Source organism: Anomaloglossus baeobatrachus, chromosome 3, assembly GCF_048569485.1.
Source record: "Anomaloglossus baeobatrachus isolate aAnoBae1 chromosome 3, aAnoBae1.hap1, whole genome shotgun sequence".
NCBI lineage: Eukaryota > Metazoa > Chordata > Amphibia > Anura > Aromobatidae > Anomaloglossus > Anomaloglossus baeobatrachus.
Genome location: NC_134355.1, coordinates 405,934,574 through 405,958,379, shown reverse-complemented (window position 1 = coordinate 405,958,379; position 23,806 = coordinate 405,934,574). Strand labels below are relative to the sequence as shown.

Below are 23,806 nucleotides of genomic sequence, written 5' to 3'. Positions count from 1 at the left end.
TAGCGTGTGCAATACAATTCAATGGGATATGCGATACATTTTCTGCTGGAAACATAAACAAACACTACACATTACATCCTTACCTGCCAGCCCAAGTCACGGAAGCTGACATAGAGCTCATGTTTTTTACATGCTTGCTTCTGTTCACTTGTGTTGTAATCTGAAAACAGACATACAAATAATGAATTGTTTTAATCCATGGTTGCTTTTAAGAACAATGAATGCTTTCTTGTACCAAATTAACAAATATATATATACAGGGTGGTCCAAAAGTAGGTGGACAGTATGTGTAATAGGGTTATGAAGGGGGTAACATGTCCCTCTTTTCTGGATGAGAATGGAACTGATTTTTTTATAAGCCAGTCTGATGGGACCCTAACAGTGTAAATTTGGTGTGTCCTCTAAGTCAAAACACAGCCATTAATATCTAAACTGCTGGCAACAAAACTGAGTACACCCCTAAGTGAAAATGGCCAAATTGTACCCAATTAGCCATTTTCCCTTTTCGGTGTCATGTGACTCATTACAAGGTCTCCGGTGTGAATGGGGGGCAGATTAAATTTGGTGTTATCGCTCACACACTCTCTCATACTGGTCATTGGGAGTTAAACATGGCACCTCATGGTAAAGAATTATCTGAGGGTCTGAAAAAAATAATTTTTGCTCTACATAAAGATGGCCTAGGCCCTAGGCTATAAGAAGATTGTCAACAACTTAAATTCAGTTGCAGCACGATGGCCAAGACCATACAGCGGGATTAACAAGACAGATTGAGAACACATGCTTAGCATTATATCCAGAGGTTGTCTTTTCAAAATAGACATATGAGTGCTGCCAGCATTGCTGCAGAGGTTAAAGGGGTGGGGTGGGGGGGCAGATTTTCAGTGCTCAGACCATATGCCACATACTGCATCAAATTGGTCTGCATGGCTGTCATCCGAGAACAAGGCTTGTTCTAAAGATGATGCACAAGAAAGCCGGCAAACAGTTTCCTAAAGACAAGCAAACCAAGGACATGGATTACTAGAACCATGTCCTGTTCTCTGATGAGAACAAGATAAACTTATTTGGTTCAGATGGTGTCAAGCATGTGTGATGGCAACCAGGTAAGCTGTACACAAACAAACATAAACATGGTGTAAAGTGAAACTAACTTAGTTGCCCTTAGCAACCAATCAGATTCCGCTTTTCATTCTTCACAGACTTTTTGGAAAGTGAAAGATGGAATCTGATTGATTTCTAAGTCAACTGAGTCAGTTTCACAGATCTAGTTTTCACAAATCTGCCCCAAATCTGTTTTCTTTTCAGCTAATTCAGATAACCCATAATGATAACTAATTTAAATACAGATCAAAGAAAATGGATTTTAAGAGTATTGGGAATCTCAAAATGCTGAAACCGTTAGAGCAAATTGGGTTGAAACATTTGATTCTCAAGCCCCAAAGAGACAAACAATTTACCGCATTTGTGACAAATTTGATGCCTCTGGCTCAATCATTAATGCTCCAAAAACTGGTCAACCCAAAACAGCCTGTATAGAAAATAATAAACAACTTGTTCCTGAAACATTTGTTCAGAGTCCAAAAAAGTCCACCAGAAGAGTCTCTTTAGAATTGGGAATTTCACGAGCTTCTATCATGCGAATCCTGAAATATATTGAGTGGAAAGCTTATCATCCATATCTAATTCATAATTTATTGGAAGATGATCCAGACAGGCGGCTGCAATTTAGTGAGATTATGCGTAATGAAATTGAAGAAAGTCCATTAATTTTAGATAACATTATTTGGAGTGATGAAGCTTCTTTCAAATTATCCGGCCATATTAACAGACATAATTGTATTTACCGGTATAATGAGAACATGCATTTAACATTAGAGCAACAACTAAATGAGCCTGGTGTTAATGTTTGGGGTGGTATTTCAAGTTTTAGTGTTTTAGGACCAATATTTTTGGATGAAACAGTCACAGGAGATAAGTATCTCGAAATTCTAATGAATCAAGTTGTTCCCCAGTTACAGCAACAGCCTAATCCAAATGACCTTTATTTCCAACAAGATGGGGCCCCTTCAAATTATTCAAGAGTAGTCTGCGAGTATCTTGATGAAACATAAATGGACTGGCCGAAGAGGCCCACTTGATTGGCCGACACGTTCACTAGACTTGACCCCAATGGATTTTTTCTTTTGGGGAGTACTGAAGGACAAAGTTTATAGTCGAAAACCAAAAAGTGTCAGTGATTTCAAAAATTACATAAGAGATGCATTTCAAGAAATTAATACCCAAAGAGACTTGTGCAAAAATGTTTGTCAAAGCGAAAGAGGCAGACTTCAAAGTTGTGCAAATTGTATTGTTCAGAATAAAATTGAATTGTCAATGTTATGCTTGTGTTAGTAAATATAATTTTATATATAAATCAAAATAAATGTTACTATTTTCTTTCCACCTACTTTTGGACCACCATGTATATAGATTTTACATGATAGTGTTGCATAGTCTTAGGTGGTATAATTCTCATTGTAATGTTGTAAATGTTTTAATTACATAAAGCTTAAATATAAATTACGGTACTTAATTTTACTAGGGAAGAAACCAATATAATTTCATGAAAAATACAAATATGTGCTTCCTTATTTCTTAATTTAGCTCAACATATCCTGAGCTGAATACCATAAGTAAGCTGATCAGCTTATAAAGAAAAATAATTTAGCTATACTCAGTCAGAAGATGTTTATGATATAGGTGTCAGTAGGTGTGATAGAGATTTTAAAGTGTATTAATAATATTTCATTATGACAAATTAAGTATGTGTAACTAGAAAGTTGAGCTCTTAACAATTCAGCAAAGTAAGGACATATCTATGTAACATATAGTATAGCCCTAAAAAAAACCACTTACATTAATTCTTGGCTTTATTTGCAAAGACATGTTGAATGAGTTGACTGTCCCATTTTTATTTTAACCCCTGCATTACCAATAAAATACCAGTATGTATGTCATAGATTGTGTGTGTCATCTTGTTGTCAGTTCTATCAGGCTACATAGTGTGACAACTGCAGACAATCAGTGGCCACATCAGTGACCAAAGCATCACTGTAAAGAGTCCGTTACATGCTACGATATATCCAACATGTCGTCGGTGTCACGTCGTTAGTGACGCACATCCGGCATCGTTTGACATATGGTAGCATGTGACAGCTACGAGCGACTGTGAATGAGCAAAAATACTCACCTTATCGTTGCTTGTTGACACGTCGCTCATTTTCAAAAAAATCGATCGTCCTTCTGCGCGCCGGTTGTTCATTGTTCCCGAGGTAGCACACATCGCTCCGTGGGACACCCCGGGAACCATGAACTGTAGCTTACCTGCGTCCCGCCGGCAATGTGGAAGGAAGGAAGTGGGCGGGATGTTATGTCCCGCTCATCTCCGCCCTTCCGCTTCTATTGGCCGGCCGCTGTGTGATGTCGCTGTGACGCCGAACACCCCTCCCCCTTCAGGCAGAGCATGTTCGCCTCCCACAGCGAGGTCGTTCGGGAGGTAAGTACGTGTGATGGGGGTGACCGACTTTGTGCGCCACGGGCAACAAATTGCCCGTTATGCACAAACGATGGGGGCGGGTTCGATCACACATGCGATCGCACGATAAATCACGGTGTGTAAAGCAGCCGTAAGACAATTGATTGTAGCAATCCAATGCCATCTAAGCTTAAAAAGAGAGAAAGGAGATTGTGTTTCCTGGCTCAGATGTTATGTAACACCACTGCATGAAATCAGAATCCGTGGCCCTGACAGTGACTTAACCCCACCAGTAGAGCGAGTGAGGAAACTGGCAGATGACACTGTTAACAGTATGGAGGAACTGCAGGTGACTGTATGTTTTTTCTTTTTTTTTATACATTCCTGAAGTATATTTTATGATTGTACATTTGCTCAATAATTAGTCTATTGCATTGTGGGAACTCCAAAATATGATATGTCTACACAGATCACCCAAAGATAAAGTCATGTTATCAGTCAATCACAGCTGTTACCTATCTTATACCATATATTACTGAATAAGTAGTAATTTAATACTTGCTTGCATTGGTGGGCACCTTTGATGCATCCTGTTGAGTTGTGGACTTGTTTTTGTCTTGTTTTTTCCTTTTTGTATTTGCAGCTCTGACTGAGCGGAGTAGAACTTCACTTGCTTTGAAGAAGGCAACTAAAAAAGGCTGTTTCGACTGAGGGCCATGTCTGCCAACAAGACCCACTGACTTAACATTGACACTCCTGCCTGAAAGAGTATAAAATAATAATCATTAATATAATTAAAAACATAAGAGAGTGTTCAATCAGATTTATGCATTGGGTCTCCAGCAGATTGTGTCAAATAGTGAAACATTATGGCTCCAGACTTCGATGGGTGCTGTACTGTAGCTCAATACAGCTAGTTATAGTCTAGGAAATTGCAGTCTAATAGCGTGCATGAAAACTTTCCTTGAAATGTATCTCCATACCTTTGCATTTTCATGGTTCTATTTATTGTACAAATTTCAGAAAATTTTTAATGTGCAAATTGAATGACAACAATATAAATATTTAAGGAAAACAATATTTTGAATAAATCATATATTTTTATAATATTCATAGAACATGATTTAAATATAGTGTATGTGTGTGTAGTTGGAATTTTAAACAGATGCAAATAGAATGTGATTGTCACGACGTGACTGTAGGATAGCAAGGCACAGAGGACTCCTATACTGTCCCTCACACTAGGGGACCCTAGGATATACTTAACCTCCAGATTACTCCTAATAGTAGAGATACTGGAGTTCCATGCCTTACTATTTTCCTGACCAGAATTAAACTGCTTCCCCCCAAAGAGGGAAGGAAGGGGCAGGAATGTGATGGCAAAACAGATAAAGACAGACATGTAAAAAAAAAACTCAGACACACTGCAAACTCACAGAAAAAAACAGTAAGAAAAGTAAGGAGAAAAGCAAGAAAAGAAAGGCAGCAACAAAATGACAACAAGGCTTAACACCACAACCTTTCACAGCAACCAAGTACTACAACACCAGTAAGCCTGGATTACAATCACTCACCACAGAAGCTATAGCTGGCATTAAAGGAAATGTGCAGCCAGCATATAAAGTAGGGGAGCAAATGTGACTGACTCCCCCAGAGCATGTGATCAAAGGAGACTAATAAGCAGCCCAGCAGAGACTTAAGCGGGCTTTACATGCTACGATATCATTAATGAATTATCGTCGGGGTCACGGTGTTTGTGACGCACATCCGGCGTCATTAACGATATCACAGCGTGTGACACTTATGAGCGACCTTAAACGATCGCAAAAGCAGTCAAAATCGTTTGCCGCAGAGAGCTCATCCTGAAACAAAAAATCGTTTTCTGCTTATTAGCGATGTTGTTCGTCGTTCTTGCGGCACCACATATCGCTGTGTGTGACACCGCAGGAGCGACGAACATCTCCTTACCTGCCTCCACTGGCAATGAGGAAGGAAGGAGGTGGGCGGGATGTTACGTCCCGCTCATCTCCGCCCCTCCACTTCTATTGGATGCCTGCCGTGTGACGTCACTGTGACGCCGCATGAACCGCCCCCTTAGAAAGGAGGCGGTTTGCCGGTCAGAGCGACATCGCAGGGCAGGTAAGTGCATGTGACGGGCTTAAGCGAGGTTGTGCGGCACGGGCAGCGATTTGCCCGTGTCACACAACTGACGGGGGCAGGTACGATTGCTTGCGATCTCGCTAGCGAGATCGCAGCGTGTAAAGCCCACTTTACTCTTGCTAGCCTGCCTGTGAACTACAAATCTGTGAGTTTATACCCAAGTCTGCCTGCGCTGAGTGCTAGAATCTATCATCTTCATAGATCGTGATGCTGTCATGACAGTCAGTGATGTTTGTAAAAACCTCCTTGTGACAGTGATTTTTTTTGTAGTAACATCTAAACTTTTGTCCAAGTCAAGCACAGTGTCCCAAGGGAAATATCTGTATCAATTCTTACAACTGCATATTCTATTAGTAAGACCTAGAGGAATACATAAATCAGTGAAAACTGCATCACTTTGTAAAAAAAATAGCGTAAAATCTCATTGTCACTTAGATGGTCCTTGCAATCAGGAGCAAAAAAACCCAACATTATCTAGTAATTTTGTTTTAATCACCAGTAAGGCTAGAGTTATAAAAAAAAATGCTAGAAGCGATTAGATATAAATATTCATGTGGTGGAAATGATCTGTCTCTCTACTTTATATATTTGCAGCTGGCTTGGTTAACTATAAATGAGCTGAATTTACTTAGCCATGCAGCATATGTATACAAACATTTATCCTTGCATGAATTCCTTTAAATGAAATGCAAAACCTCCACATGACATTCCAACAGTGAGAATTCAAGACAATTAAGTATAATGGAGCTGAAGCAGAAGTTTATATCGATTGTCTGAAATTAGCTGTTTCTTTTCAAGATTAACTAGCAAAGTTGAGTTACGCACAATACACTATGAGTAAATATGTGATTACTTTTTATTTTATGCAAATAGGAATTATATTTGCTGTATATGCTATGGCAAATCCAAGCTAGTGGTGGGGGGTTTCTTGTTCCTTTTTTGGCCAACTAATTGAGAACATTGATACATATAGTAGCTGATCAGTCTGGTAAATGGATTCTTTTTGCACTGCTCAAAACTAGAGTTGAGCGCGGTTCGTGGTTCGCGGTTCTCCAGTTCGCGGTTCGAGTGATTTTGGGGGCTGTTCTAGATCGAACTAGAACTCGAGCTTTTTTGCTAAAATTCGATAGTTCTAGATACGTTTGAGAACGGTTCTAGCAGCAAAAAGCAGGGCTTTTTACAGCTACAGTGTGCAGGAGCCATCCCTGGCAGCCTGCCACAAGTTGGTAACCAAGATAAACATCGGGTATCCAACCAAAGCGCTTTGGTTAGTAACCCGATGTTTATCCTAGTTACGTCTGCAGGAAGCCGACACTTCCCCGCTCAGCTCGCTCCGCCCCCTCCTGCCCGCGGCATGTACACACGTACACACACACACACACACACACACTCTGCACACATGGCCCCGCTCGGCTTACCTGCGGTGATGAAGTCCCGCCATTCCGACCTCAGCGCTGTCACTGTCCTCCATGGCCGCCGCTTGTCACATCACCTTCTTACTTGGCTGTGAAGGCGGTGGTCATTGAACTCAGTGATAGGTGCTGTCAGTGTGCTGGAGATCAGCGCAGGTAATGTACCTCGAAGAAAGCAGCACTTGTCATGCCCTGCAGTGACTTGGGCTGACCTATTGATGTTAGCTCAGGTCACTGCATTGCTCTCCCAGCCAATGGGGAACATTCTGCTCTTCATTGACTGGGACAGTGTGGATTGTCATGGCAACCCCTTGGATTACACCAGACCTGGATTTGTTTTTCTTTCTAATAAATTGGTTAAAGAGGGAATGTTTTGGGGAGTGTTTTTTCAAATAAAAATGTGTTTGTCGTCTATTTTTTTTTATTACTGACTGGGTTGGTGATGTCGGGTATCTGATAGACGCCTGACATCACCAACCCCAGGGCTTGATGCCAGGTGACATTGCACATCTGGTATTAACCCCATATATTACCCCGTTTGCCACCGCACCAGGGCGCGGGATGAGCTGGGGCGAAGCACCAGGATTGGCGCATCTAATGGATGCGCCACTTCTGGGGCAGCTGCGGCCTGCTATTTTTAGGCTGGGGAGAGTCCAATAACCTTGGACCTCCCTAGTCTGAGAATATCAGACCCCAGCTGTCTGCTTTACCTTGGCTGGTGATCCAATTTTGGGGGGACCCCTACGTGTTTTTTTTTTAAATTATTTATTTAATTTAAAATAACAGCGTGGGGTGCCCTCAGTTTTGGATTACCAACCAAGGTGAGGCTGCCAGCTGTGGTCTGCAGGCTGCAGCCGTCTGCTTTACCCTAGCTGGCTACAAAACTAGGGGGAACCCTACGTCATTTTTTTTTTCATTTTTTTGGCTAAATACAAAGCTAAGCACCCCTTAGTGCCACATGAAAGGCACCAAAGGGTGCAAAATTACAAAATGCAGGAGAGTGGGACATTATGTGTCTTTCTGCCATTATAATGACAGAAAAGACTGATATGAAGTGCACAAGCACAAGAAAATCACCAGAGTGCTCTACGCTGTGAAAAGCAGTAGAAAATGGCACTGGAGTGAACATGTGACCGCCTCATGTAGGATGAAGCTATGGATCCTGGGTAAATTTATGCATTTACCCTCCTTCAGTTTTTTTGCAGTACACAAAAAAAACGGAAGGCACACAGATGACAAACAGATGACATACGGACTGTCTACGGAACGGAAACAAATGCCACACGGATGCACCCGTGAAAAAAAACTGACTGTTTTTTGCAGACCGCAAAAATGGATCGGTCGTGTTAATGTAGCCTTATTCTGATCTGCCGTTTATAAACAGCAGGCAGAAATAAGTGAATAACGCCCCCCCGGCGTCAGAAAATCTCCGGGGTTTCAGGGCTAGCTGAGACCCTGGAGATCATGATTCAGGACGGTTTTTCCGGTCCCCACTTACGTGATCACAGGTATACACCGTACACCGATGATCACGTTATAGTAAATGACAGCGCCGGTAAAAAATTATTTATCTCCCATCTGGCATGAACAAACACTTCTCCACTTCTTCTCCACTTTTTCTCCACTTCTCCACTTCTTCTCCACTTTTTCTCCACCTTTTCTTCACTTTTTCTCCATTTTTTCTCTACTTTTTCTCCATTTTTTTCTCCACTTTTTCTCCACTTTTTCTCCATTTTTTCTCCATTTTTTCTCCATTTTTTCTCCATTTTTTTTCCACTTCTTCTCCACTTTTTCTCCACTTTTTCTCCGTTCTTTTTCTATGGTTGGTCTACCCATTAGCTCTGCCATGCATAGTGTAGCTCTACACCTACTGCACATGTTACTTTATGATTGACATCTCTTTCGTACCAGAGCTGTCTAAGCTTACTCTGACCCCATATTTGTCATTACTATATTGTCCTTGTACTGTATTATATTTGTATCATGTGTTTCATTTCTTGCTGTGTTGCAATTTTTTTGCTGCATCCCAATTGTACCTCTACATTGTTCGAGTTTATGTTATTGTTCTCTCACTCTTATGTGATACTGATTATTGTCATTTTTCATGATTACATGCAGATAAGTCCAATCTGACGAAGGCTCAGGCCGAAACGTCATTTGTAACTTGTTTTGGACAAAAACATATATGCTTATGAAATTTTTTTTTTTCTTAATACAGACCAATAAAGAGTGATTTTGCATTACTATCCGTTGTGACTTACTGACTTAGTCTGGGAGATTTAGAGTGCCGAGGTTACTCACTAATTTTATCTATTATTACCTCTGAGCACCTATATACCAGTGAGCAGAGCTTCCTCTACAGTAGTTCTCCTGATTAGGCATGCGCTTACCTCATGAGCAGGGCATTGCAGCTTTGGTAGCAACCATTACGATATGGACTCTGCTGCTGTGGACCCGGGGAGAGTGAGTGCAGATTCATTGCACCCACACTCCTCACATGAAGGGTCCGCACTCCTAGAAAATGGGGGATACATTCCCTGAGTGTCTCCCCCCCATATTCTAGACGGTCCAGAGTCGTCGTGGGACTCCTTTATTTTTTTTCTTACAATAAATTGGTGAAAGAGGAAATGTTTTGGGGACTGTTTTTTCAAATAAATTTCTTTTGTCGATTTTTTTTTTTGTTTTTGTTAGTACTGACAGTTTATGATGTTGGGTATCTAATAGACGCCATGACATCACAAACTGCTGGGCTTGATCTCAGGTAACTTTACAGCTAGTATAAACCTGATTTATTACCCCGTTTGCCACTGCACCAGGGCACGGGATGAGCTGGGGTGAAGCGCCAGGATTGGCGCAACTAGTGGATGCGCCACGTCTGGGGTGCCTGCGGCCTGCTATTTTTAGGCTGTGAAGGCCCAATAACTATGGACCTTCCCACCCTGAGAATACCAAACCACAGCTGTCCGCTTTACCTTGGCTGGTGATCCAATTTGGGTGGGACCCTACTTTTATTGTGTAATTATTAATATTTATAAAATAATTATAAAAAAAGAGCCTGAGGGGACCTCCACATTGGATCCCCAACCACGGTAAAGCTGCCAGCTGTGGTTTTCAGGCTACAGACGCCTGCTTTACCCTAGCTGGCTATCAAAAATGGGGGGACCCAACGTCATTTTTTTTTTAACTATTTTTTAAATAGAAAAAATTGATGGGCTTCCCTGTATTTTGATTGCCAACCAAGGTAACGGCAGGCAGATGGGGGTGGCAACCCATAGCTGTCTGCTTTATCTACGCTGAGAATCAAAAATACCGCGGAGCGCTACGTCATTTTTTTAAAGATTTATTTTTACAGCACTATGATGTCCAGCAATCAAAATACAGGGAAGCCCATTTTGTTTTTAGTTATTTAAATAAATAATTAAAAAAAAATATATGGTCTCCCACTGCATTTTTTGTATTGCTACCTAAGGGTAATCCAAGCAGCTACTGGCTGCTAACCCCCACTGCTTGGTGTTACCTTCACTGGCAATGGAAAATCCAGGGAAGCAATTTTTATTTTTTTTGCCAAAAAACTACAAAAAAAGGACGTGAGCTTCGCCATATTTTTGTATGCTAGCCAGGTATAGCAGGCAGGTGCTGGAAGAGTTGGATACAGCTCCAGAAGATGGCGCTTCTATGAAAATGTCATTTTCTGAGGCGGCTGCAGACTGCAATTCGCAGCAGTGGGGCCCAGAAAGCTCAGGCCAACCTGTGCTGCGGATTCCAATCCCCAGCTGCCTAGTTGTACCTGGCTGGACAGAAAAATGGGGCGAAGCCTACGTCATTTGTTTTCTAATTATTTCATGAAATTCATGAAATAATAAAAAAAGGGCTTCCCTTTATTTTTGGTTCCCAGCCGGGTACAAATAGGCAACTGGGGGTTGGGGGCAGCCGTACCTGCCTGCTGTACCTGGCTAGCATACAAAAATATGGCGAAGCCCACATAATTTTTTCAGGGGGCAAAAAACTTCTGCATACAGTCCTGGATGGAGTATGCTGAGCCTTGTAGTTCTGCAGTTGCTGTCTGTCTGTATGGAGAAGAGCAGACAGCAGCTGCAGAACTACAAGGCTCAGCATACTCCATCCAGGACTGTATGCAGAAGTTTTTTGCCCACCAAAAAAATGACGTGGGCTTCGCCATATTTTTGTATGCTAGCAAGGTACAGCAGGCAGCCACGGGCTGCCTCCAACCCCCAGTTGCGTATTTGTACCCGGCTGGGAACCAAAAATATAGGGAAGCCCGTTTTTTTTAATTATTTCACTTATTTCATGAAATAATTAAAAAACAAATGACGTGGGCTTCGCCCCATTTTTGTGTCCAGCCAGGTACAACTAGGCAGCTGGGGATTGAAATCCGCAGCACAGGTTAGCCTGAGGTTTCTGGGCGCCTCTGCTGCGAATTTCAGTCCGCAGCCGTCCCAGAAAATGGCGCTCTCATAGAAGCGCCATCATCTGGCGCTGTATCCAACTCTTCCAACAGCCCTGGAGCCGGGTGGCTTGTTGGGTACTCATGAGTTAATACTGGCTTTGTTTTACTAGCCAGTATTAAGCCAGAGATTCTTAATGTCAGGCACGTTTGACCCGGCCATTAAGAATCTCCAATAAAGGGTTAAAAAAAAGACACCACACAGAGAAACAATACTTTAATAGAAATAAATACACAGACACATTAGAGACTCCATATTTATTACCCCCTGTCAGCCCTCCACGATCCTGCTCTTCTGTCTTTCTCGTTCAACAAATGCAGCTCTGCTACATCACTGCTGAATGGGGGAAGACGCTGCTTCCCGTGGAGCATTCACTCCGTGAAAGCTGCACGAGAAGCAGCGTGCAGCCTTCACTCCGTGAGTGATCAGTGCTGCTAGCGGTAACAGCGGTAACGCTGACAGACGCGTTACCATAGCAACGGTGCTCCCGGAGCCGTGGTTAGCGGTGATGTCACCGCTAACTGCATTGCTATGGCAACGGTGATCTCCGTTAATAACCGGCTGTGTCAGCCGGTCCCTAACGGAACGGGGAGTCGACCGTGTGCTAGAGCATGTCGCCGGTACACGGCGATACACAAATGTGCACCGTGTACCGAAAAGATGCACTCGCAGGTCCTACATGACGCGTCATAGTCATGTGACCAGCCTGTAGCTAATGAGATAATAGCCACGTCACGATAGGTCCTGCATCTCTGCTGGCAGTGCCGGTCACCGGGAGGATTCAGCGATCATCGGATGGAATAGCGGCAGGAGACAGAGTGCAGGAGGGATCGCGGGGACCGGTAAGTGTTATGGCAATGTTTATTAACTGTATGTGTACATTTATAATGCATTTTTATGTGTTTGTGATTGCCTCCCATTATAGCCTATTGGTTCGAGTTCGGTTCGTCGAACGTTCGACGAACCGAACTCGAACGGGAGCTCCGTTCGGCAAACCGACCTCGAGCCGAACCGCGACCGGTTCGCTCATCTCTACTCAAAACCAACAAAAGCTCCATTTGTCTAGGGTCTTACATGTTTGATCCCATATTTTTATGCCTCCACCTGGCAAGACATGGGAATTTAGAACTGATTTAACACTAGAACTACTGAGGTAGTCATTTTGACTACTTTGCACCATGTGTTTCTATATAGGTGTCTCGAGTCCAGTAGTTCTAGTGTTAAGATGCATTACCAAAGATAGAAATGTTGCACTAGAAGAGATGATTGAGCAGCTTAAGGTTATAGTCTTTAGTGGACTCGGAGCTCTTGTGTCTTTCATGCTCTGCTGCAAGAAGACAATCGATGATGAAGCATATTGAATATGTTAATTTTTACCTAGTTTAAAAACTGATCAGACAGCAAAATCCCATATGCTGGACCTTGTTTTCCTCACTACTTCTCTTATACATTTGAAAGTCACGTGGACAACCTAGTCTATACGCCTGTGGACACCATGGGGGCATTTTGTTTTTACTTAAAAGAAGTCTGTTGGCACAAAATGATTGTTCAAACCAAGCTGAGCACCTTTTAAGGGATTTAACCCTAATGAAAATTGCACCCACAGTGTCTGTCGCTGTGTTTGGCAGAAATCCTTCATTATTCAGATATGTTAATGACTGGAGTTGCATGATGCACTCTGTCTAGCTGAGCAGTTGAGTGCACCTTTTCACCTTTCATCTTTGGGGACTTGCTGATCTAAGTATCTTTTGAGCAAAGAGGTGTAAAAACGTGGTGTTGAAAGCAAGCGTTCAAGACCTGTATGTTCTTAGGGTAGGTGCACACGATCAGGACCCGTTGTGTCCGGGACGTGGTGGGTCCTCAAATGCGGGGCTGTGAGTCTCCTCCGCAGGAGACTGCAGCTGCTCGTACCCATGATCCGGGCTTGGGCAATTGCAGTCTCTCTCTTCTATTTTCCCTGCAGAGAATGGTTGCGACTCCACAGCAAATAATTGACATGTTCAGCAAGCTGCACCACAGATCAGTTTAGATTGCGAGCTGTGCACAAACAGTGGGAATGGGAGTTCTAGAAATCCCATCCACTGTGCTTGTACTGCACTTGCAATTTACTTATTTATAGTCAGAGTATTTTTCATACAATTTTTCTCTTTGTTTTTTTTCTAGTTTTGAGGCTGCCATTCACATGCTTGTAATGTTGCATGTTTACTGAACAATTGTTACAGCTCAGTTTCTTTAGGTGTTTTTTGTCTGTTTTCTTACTTTAGTGCAACATGGGGATGCAGCCCTCCTTATACTGAGACTGGGCAATCAATTTGCTTCCCACTTTGCTGTGTATTTAATCTGGGACCCAGCTGACCACTTGTTACCATTAACATTGGAGTTTTGATATGACACTAGTCAGGTATAGAAAATGTTTTTAACTTTAGTTGGTTGGGGACTATCCCAGATGGGTACAAATTGACATGGTGGGACAGCTTCTTAGCTTTTTGCAAAAATGTATATACTAAGTACCCTTTTATTAAGCACTTGCAATTTACTTATTTATAGTCAGGGTATTTTTCATACAATTTTTCTCTTTGGTTTTTTTCTTGTACTGTACTTTGCAGCGTTTTGGACGCAGCTGAAACATGCTGCGTCCAAAACCCTGTGAACCTTAATGTGGGCATGCAGCCTTAGAGTGCACTTCGTACTTAGAACTGACGTTTTTATAGACTTATTCTATTTACGCTTTTCCCAAGTCGCCTTCTTTAAGATCTGCCACATTGTTGCAGAAAAATAGACTTTTTATTTTGTGTTAATTTTTAAACTCTTTATCAAAGAGGCGCTGCTCTTAGGATTCTATTACGGTGTGTCTTTAGGATGTCGGCATTATTATCCTGTGAGCCATACCCCCTTGTGAAGACCATGAAAATTAGCACTGAATAAAAAGGCCCACATCAATACCAGAATGCTCATAGGAACAGTGGGAATAAAACAAGAGTAAAAGAGAAAAAAAAGCTGACTTTTGACCTTCTTTATCTTTGTCCTCCTCTTTATTATTTTTAATTATCTTTGTTTGATTGAATAATGGATAATAGGATTGGAGCGGTCTTTTAGTGCACAGTTTGCAATATGTACAGCCGACTAGAGTAGGAGATCCAGGGTTAATACAGCTGAGGCAGATGCGAGTATGTGGTTCAACTGAAAGCTCATGTTAGAGATCTGGAATACTTGATTGACGTGGGGTGCAACATCACCTCTGATGATCAGATGTGCCCCATGCTGATGGCGGATGGATGTGCTTAGTTGTAAAGCTGAACAGTACAGTTCTGTCATCTGTATAGTGACCGCAGTGGACTACTGCACATCTATTTTTATTTAGTCAAGTAGGGGCTGATGTGTACTATTCAGCCATGGCCACTATAGAGTTGATGGTGCTCTGCCGTGAAGCTCTATGAATGATCATATCCGGCAGGTCCGGTGACTGGGATCAACTTATCGGCAGGGGTCCCGAATGTCGCACCCCTATTGATCTGGTATTGATGACCTACCCTACAGATAGGCCATCAATATGTAATACCATCTTTAAAGAATTAAGCTGAAATAGGTTTAATAATACAATCCTACTGTAAGTTACCAGACTTTTATGTGTTACAGCTTTCAAAAACAAGAGATCAAGCATCAAGGACACAGTCAATGAAGTATATTTTTCCAGTTCCTATTTTTTCACATGTGTCATGTAAATTATTTTCATTAAGATAGATGAAACTTTAAGAATAACATAGTTACGTTCAATTGCTTTCACAAGCTGCGTTACATAGGCATGTTTCAAAGTTACGAGTTAGCATTTATCTTGTTATATTACACTTGTACCTCTCTCTGGAACAAAAGAAAAATATAACAAGTCACTTAGATTGCATGAGGGACGGTCTCTACAAATAAACCTGTTCTTTTTTGGCAGCTCAAATAACTTTGTGTGTCCACATGAAACACAGACAGTGTCATGTGAAGCTGTGCAGCTGTCGGAGACAGGAGTGGGACACAGAGGTCCTTTTAAAACCCAAGGTAGATGGAAAAAGCTATGCGTCGTTCTGGGCAATATCAGTGTCCTCAAAAGTTGTTCTAAAACGCATTGAAAAAATGTGTTTAATATTACAGATAGCTATCATTGCAGTAATACAATGGAAAATAGCCACAAGCTCTACTAGTGGGCATCTGCATCCCAAATGTGAAACAATATTAAACAAAATCCTTGTAGAGACAGGACTCACGAGTAATCATTGATGTAAGCCTTAAACAAATAACCATCCAGGTTTTGCTTTAAAATAAAAACTTACAGTGGCCCCATGCCAAACTCTTTATTTCTTAGAAAAAAAGGCCTATCACTGGCATAAATGAAAGAGGCAGCTTGATTTGAGGTTAAAGCCGTTTTCATTCTACTTCCACTGTAACAAATGTATTAATTCAGCTCAGACTTCCTCCTTCTGGCAGCCTTATTGCTGTAAAAAGAGAAATTAAGAGTCCTTGCCAAATACCATACCTTGAACTAACCTACTTCAATACGTGATCACTTATACAATGTGTTTATTCAGGTGTTTAGCGCTGGAAATTGGTTTAAGATGTTGGTCAGACAAGGTACTGCTTTAATGTCAGTGAGCATAAAGGGTTAAGTCCCTAAATGTCTGCCACTGTAAGAGATACCAGTAAATTCAGCATAGTGCAGACTTAAATAATAAACGAAAAACTCAATATTTTTAAAGTTTCCAAAACTTAACTTAGAACAACTAAATTACTGCATATTTATGGTTGACCATCAACATGCTACTTTTCACATGTGTAATTTAGCTGTAAAGATCCATATTCTGATCATTAATAGTGTTAACTTATGATGAAGGTTCTTTACTTGCCAGTAACTGTCTTCCTTACAGAACTTTACACACAATTTATATGGATTTTTCCTTTTGAAAGTTTATCAGTGAGCTGCTGCAATGGAATCTAAAATAGTATGAGGTACAGTACACATAATGTTTATAGTATATAAAGTACATATAGTGCTTATAGTATATACAGCATATATAGTGCTTATAGTATACAGTACACATAGTGCTTATAGAATATATAGTGGTTATAATATATATAGTACGCATAGTGGTTATTGTATATACAGTACATATAGTGCTTACAGTATATACAGTACGTACAGTGAGTATAGATTATACAGTACATATAGTACTTAAATTGTATATAGTACATATAATGCTTATAGCATTTACAGTGTATATAGTACTTATAGAATATCCAGTACATATAGTGCTTAAAGTGTATATATAGTACATATAGTGCTTATAGTATTTATAGTGCATATAGTGCTTATAGAATATACAGTACCTGTAGTTCTTATAGTATATAAAGTACATATAGTGCTTATAGCATTTATAGTGCATATAGTGCTTATAGAATATACAGTACATATAGTACTTAAATTATATATAGTACATATAGTGCTTATAGTATATACAGTACATGTAGTGCTTATAGTATATGCAGTACATATAGTGATTATTAGATATACAACATATATAGTGCTTATAGTATACAGTACACATAGTGCTTATAGAAAATATAGAACATATAGTGGTTATAAAATATATAGTACGCAGAGTGGTTATTTTATATACAGTACATATAGTGAGCATAGATTATACAGTACATATAGTACTTAAATTATATATAGTACATATAATGCTTATAGCATTTACAGTATATATAGTGCTTATAGAATATACAGTACATATAGTGCTTATAGTACATATAGTGCTTATAGTATTTATAGTGCATATAGTGCTTATAGAATATACAGTACATATATTACTTACATTATATCTAGTACATATAGTGCTTACAGCATTTATAATATGTATGGTGCTTATAGACTATACAGTACATATAGTGCTTATAGTATACATATATTACATATAGTGCTTAAAGAATATATAATACATAAAGCGCTTATAGATTATACAATATATATCATACGTATAGTAATATATATGGTACATATAGTGCTTTTAGCACTTATAGTACATACAATGCTTATAGAATATACAGTACATAGTGTTTATAATATATCCAGTACATATAGTGCTTATAGCATTTATAATACATCTAGCGCTTATGGAATATACAGAATATAATTTTCTATTTTATTATTGTACATTTGTAGATGAACAACTTGTGCTTGAAGTGAGCTAATCCTTTCTTCACAGTATATATAGCAGGTAAAGTCATAAGTTTACATACACCTGGGTTAAACTCATTAAAACCCATATTTATCCCCTCCACTGATTCCAGGATGAAAAACTTTACTTTTAGAAAGTTGTTTCACATATCTACTTTGTGCATCATAAAAACAATTTGTCTAATAAATGTTAAAATGATCATTTCTTACACAATTTACAAAATCGAAATCCTTGTGGCTCAGAAGTTTACATAAAACAAATTGGCTGCGCCTTTAATTAGTTTGAAAACTTAAAGAAAATTATTTCATGGTAATAGAAGCTTCTGATAGGCAAAGAGGCATCATTTTTGTTTTTGGCATCTAATGCATCTTTCTATTTTCGCCTTTTTTGAAGTCTATTTTATATGTCCTCGCATGTTTTTGTTTCTTTTATAGTTTTCTGGGCAGTCAGGCAATTCCAGATGTTTTAGTCTGATTCATCAAATTTGGCGCAACTCCGCTCAAGTCACCATTGAGTGTATTTTTGAGTGCGTCATAATTTTGGTGCAATCTTTGTTACTTCTGGTGCTAACATGCTACTTTTGAATTCAAAGGTTTTAAAAATAGTTCAGTTCATTTTTGACTGTGCCAAATTCATGAAAAACAGCAACTAAAGGTGGGCTTTACTCGCAACGACATCGCTAAGGAGATGTCGTTGGGGTCACGGAATTCGTGACGCACATCCGGCCTCGTTAGCGACGTTGTTGCATGTGAAATGTACGAATGACTGCTAACGATCAAAATTACTCATCTAATCGTTGATCGTTGACACGTCGTTCTAATCCCAAATATCATTGAAGGACGCAGGTTGTTCGTCGTTCCTGAGGCAGCACACATCGCTAAGTGTAACACCCCAGGAATGAGGAACAACACCTTACCTGCGTCCTCCGGCAACGAGGTGGGTGTCACTTTCTTTTGGCTGCTCTCTGCCCCTCCACTTTGATTGGACGGCTGCCGTGTGATGTCGCTGTGACGCCACACAAACCGCCCCCTTAGAAAGGAGGTGGTTCACCAGCCACAGCGACGTCGCTAAGCAGGTAAGTACGTGTGACGGGTCCTAGCGATCTGGTGCTCCAAGGACAGCGATTTGCCCGTGATGCAGAACCGACGGGGGCGGGTGCTTTCACCAGCGACATCACTAGCAATCTCGCTGCATGTAAAGCAGCCTTAATACCACGAGACAAAAAAAGAAAGTTGTGGTAAACCCCAGAGATGCTCCAACTGTTGCATAGAGGCCAGCTGGGATCTGTAGTTCCACTGGTAGCAGATGGTAATGTCAGGAAAGCTGAAGTGAGTTGCTGGAACCCTAAACAATTCCTCTTTGTCCACTACAATTATATAGTAGGAGATTGCACTCATGATGATTGTTTATGTTCCTCTCTTTTATGGGGGGCGCTACTATGGAGGTGGTGTCTTGGTGAAGGTGTTGGTGCACCCGTGTTTTTAGTGTACTGGCAAGCAACCAGACACACATGTGAACTTGAAAACTTGAAAATATAACCCTTCTTTACCAAAGGATACAGTCTCGCTTAAACCCTTTACGAACAAGGGTATACTGGTAAGTCTTATTTGTTGGGTGATTCTCAGCCAAGAATGTTTTGGTACGTCTTGGTGATTGTGGGTGCACATTATAATGTGTTCCAGCGATCGCCGATGGGGACTTGGCTTACCTGACAGCCGAGCCCCGGCTTTCACAGCCAGGGACTGTGCCTGCACCATCAGCCAAAATCTCTGGAAGAGAATTGTGGACTTGCTAAAGTCTGGTTCATCCTTAGGTGCAATTTTCAGATATCTGAAGGTGCTTCGCTCAACTGTATAAACAATTATACGCAAGTACAAACAAGATGGGAATGTCCAGCCATCATACCACTCAGGAAGGAGATGATGAACAAGCTTTCACCAGACTTGTGCATATCAACCCAAGAACAAAAGCAAAAGACATTGTGAAGATGCTGGCAGAAGCTGGTAAGATTGTGTCATTATCCACAGCGAAAAGAGTACTGTATCAATATGGGCTGAAAGGCCACTGTGCCAGGAAGAAGCTATTACTTGAAAAGAAACATTAAAAAGCTAGATTAATGTTTTCAAGTGCACACAGGTAAAAAGATCTTAATTTTTGGAGACATGTCCTGTGGTCTGACAAAACTAAAATGTCACTATTTGGCCATTATGACCATCGTTACATTTGGAGGAAAAAGGAAAACGCTTTAAAGCCTAAGAATGCCATCCCAACTGTTAATCACGAGAGTGGCAGCATCATGTTGTGGGGTTGTTTCGCTGCAGAAGGGACTGGTACATTTCACAAAATACATGGCATCATGAGGAAAGAAAATTACGTGGCAATACTGAAGCAACATCTCAAGACATCAGCCAGAAACTTAAAGCTTAGACAGAAATGGGTGTTTCAAATGGACAATGACCCAAAGCATACTGCCAAACTGCTTACAAAGTGGCTTAAAGATAGGAAAGGCAATGTTTTGGAGTGGCCATCAGAAAACTGTGATCTCAATCCTATTGAAAATTTATGGGTAAAGCTGAAAAAGGCAGGAGCGAGCAAGGTGACCATAAACATGGACCAGTTCTGTCAGGAGGAATGGGTCCAAATTGCTATCAGCTATTGCTGGAGAAGCTTGTGGAAGGATATTCGAAACATTTGACCCAAGGCATACAATTTAAGGGCAATGGTACAAAATACTAATGAAATGTATGTGAACTTTTGATTTTTCAGAAAGTAATAAAAATGCCTCAAAACATTCTCTCTCTCATTATTCTGGCATTTAGCAAATATAAATAATTTTGGTTCCTAATTGACCTAAAATGGGAAAGGATTATTCTGATTTCATGTCAGATAGTGAGAAAAACATTCATATGTCTATTATTAGATAGTGAATGTAAACCTCTGGTGTCAACTGTATGTGATATTGAAGTACTCAGGAGAATTTGCACAATAAATTATATGGTACATTTTCTCCTGTTTCCCTTGTAAAAAAGAGCTATCTGGTTGAAGTAACAAGTTTGTCGTAAAATGTATTTTTTAATTTTCACAGCTCAGCATTTTAAAATTCTAAGAATCACGGGGGGATCAAGTGCTCACCAAGCATCCAGATAAATCCTTTGAGGGGTTTAGTTTCCAAAATCGGGTCACTTTTGGGGGAGCTCTACTGTTTATCCACATCAGTAACTCTCCAAATACGACATGATGTTCGCTATTTATTTCAGGCGCTCCTTCCTTCCAAGTCCTATTGTGCGCCCAAACAGAAGATTTCAACCACATATGGGGTATCGGCATACTCAGGAGAAATTGCACAATAAATTATATGGTGCAATTTTTTCTATTTATCCCTGTGAAAATGCTAAATTTTATGATTAAAGTAACATTTTTTTGGGAAATAGTAACATTTTCATTTTTTCCTTCCACATTGCTTTAGTGAAGCATCTGAAGAGTTAATAAAGTTCTTGGATGTGGTTTTTGAGCATTTGTAGGGGTGCAGATTTTAGAACGGTGTCACTTTTTGATATTTTCTGGCACCTAGCCTCTCAAAGTCACTTCAAATGTGGTCCCTAAAACAATGTTTGGAAATTGTGTTGGAAAAATAAAAAATTGCTGATAAACTTGAAACCCTTGTAATGTATATACGTATGTTTCAAAATTTGCGCTGATGTAAAGTATGGGAAATGTGGGAAATGTTATTTCTTAACAATTTTTTTGTTACATAACTTTCTGGTTTAAGAGCATATACTGTAAATTCAAAGCTTGCAAATTGCAAAATTTTCAAAACTCTTTTAATTTTTTTTTCTATTTTCACAAATGAATGCAAAAATATTGACCTAAATTTACAACTATCAGGAAGTATAATAGGTCATGAAAACACAATCTCAGAATCACTGGGATCCGTTGAAGCGTTCCAGAGTTATTAACTCATAAAGTGACACTTGTGAAAATTGAAAAAAATGGGCAGGTCATTAGGGTGAAAAAGGGCTTGGGGGTGAAGAGGTTAAAGGCACAGGTCACAGATTGGGATACAGTTAGTGTTCTGCGTATGAGACAAGGTTTAGTTTTGTCATGAAGAAGCAGGTTTGGGGCCTCTAGGGGCAGATAAAGTACAAACCGCTTCACTTGCTATTTGAGGAAATATTATTCAGTCCAGGTAATGCTTTTCTGATTGAAAGAGAAATAGGGTACTCCAAAGTATATGCTGGTGTCCGGATAGGATCCCACTCCATATTAATATATAAGAAGAATCCAGCACTCAAAAGGCAGTGATGAGAGAATATGTAATTTGTGGTTCAAGTGTCAAACACGTGACATTTTGGTCTATTCTAACCTTTCCCAAACCAACACAGAGGTATAGAGGCAGACAGAATGACGAGTATTGTGGGCGCTAGTAGTGGTAGAGAATAGGATGCTCAGTAAAATGCATCCTGCTCTCTACCACTACTACACTGTGTGCAGAATTATTAGGCAAATAAGTATTTTGATCAAATGATAATGCTGTCCTACTCCAAGCTCCATAGGCTTGAGAGCCAACTAACAATTAAGTTATTCAGGTGATGTGCATCTCTGTAATGAGGATGGGTGTTGTGTAATGACATCAACACCCTATATAAGGTGTGCTTAATAATTATTAGGCAACTTCCTTTCCTTTGGCAAAATGGGTCAGAAAAGAGATTTGACAGGCTCTGAAAAGTCCAAAATTGTGACATGTCTTGCAGAGGGATGCAGCATTCTTGAAATTGCCAAACTTTTGAAGCGTGATCACCGAACAATCAAGCGTTTCATGGCAAATAGCCAACAGGGTCGCAAGAAGCATGTTGGGCAAAAAAGGTGCAATATTACTGCCCATGAATTGAGGAAAATCAAGCGTGAAGCTGCCAAGATGCCATTTGCCACCAGTTTGGCCATATTTCAGAGCTGCAACATTACTGGCATATCATAAAGCACAAGGTGTGCCATACTCAGGGACATGGCCAAGGTAAGGAAGGCTGAAAAACGACCACCTTTGAACAAGAAACATAGGATAAAACATCAAGACTGGGCCAAGAAATATATCTTCAAACTGATTTTTTAAAGGTTTTATGGACTGATGAAATGAGAGTGACTCTTGATGGGCCAGATGGATGGGCCAGAGGCTGGATCAGTAAAGGGCAGAGAGCTCCACTCCGACTCAAATGCCAGCAAGGTGGAGGTGGGGTACTGGTATGGGCTGGTATCATCAAAGATGAACTTCTGGGACCTTTTCGGGTTGAGGATGGAGTGAAGTTCAACTACCAGACCTACTGCCAGTTTCTGGAAGATAACTTCTTCAAGCAGTGGTACAGGAAGAAGTCGCTATTATTCAAGAAAAACATGATTTTCATGCAGGACAATGATCCATCACATGCATGCAACTACTCCACAGCTTGGCTGGCCAGTAAAGGTCTAAAAATAAAATAAAATAATAAAACATAATGATGAAAAATGAAATGAAAAAATAATGACATGGCCCCCTTGTTCACCTGATCTGAACCCCATAGAGAACCTGTGGTCCCTCATAAAATGTAAGATCTACAGGGAGGGAAAACAGTACACCTCTCGGAACAGTGACTGGGAGGCTGTGGTGGCTGCTGCACGCAATATTGCTCGTAAACAGATCAAGCAACTGACAAAATCTATTGATGGTAGGCTGTTGAGTGTCATCATAAAGAAAGGTGACTATATTGGTCACTAATTTTTTAGGGTTTTGTTTTTGCATCTCAGAAATGTTTATTTCTAAATTTTGTGCAGTTATATTGGTTCACCTGGTTAAAATAAACAAATGAGATGGAAATATATTTGGTTAAGTTGCCTAATAATGCTGCACAGTAATAGTTACCTGCACAAACAGATATCCTCCTAAGAAGCTAGATAGCCAAATCTAAAAAAAAACCACTCCAACTTCCAAAAATATTAAGCTTTGATATTTATGAGTCTTTTGGGTTGATTGAAAACATAGTTGTTGATCAATACTAAAAAACC

General features: G+C 40.3%; 1 protein-coding gene across 1 annotated transcript in view; it reads right to left on the bottom strand.

Moving 5' to 3' along the window:
* Positions 1 to 23,806, bottom strand: part of BMP5 (bone morphogenetic protein 5) — a 411,248-nt gene that overhangs the window by 29,151 nt on the left and 358,291 nt on the right. Inside the window, exons 4-5 of the mRNA XM_075338449.1 lie at positions 4,080 to 4,277; positions 84 to 160 (exon numbers count right to left, since the gene is read on the bottom strand). Of these exons, the coding sequence (XP_075194564.1) occupies positions 84 to 160; positions 4,080 to 4,277 (275 nt within the window). The remainder of the gene's footprint in view (positions 1 to 83; positions 161 to 4,079; positions 4,278 to 23,806) is intronic.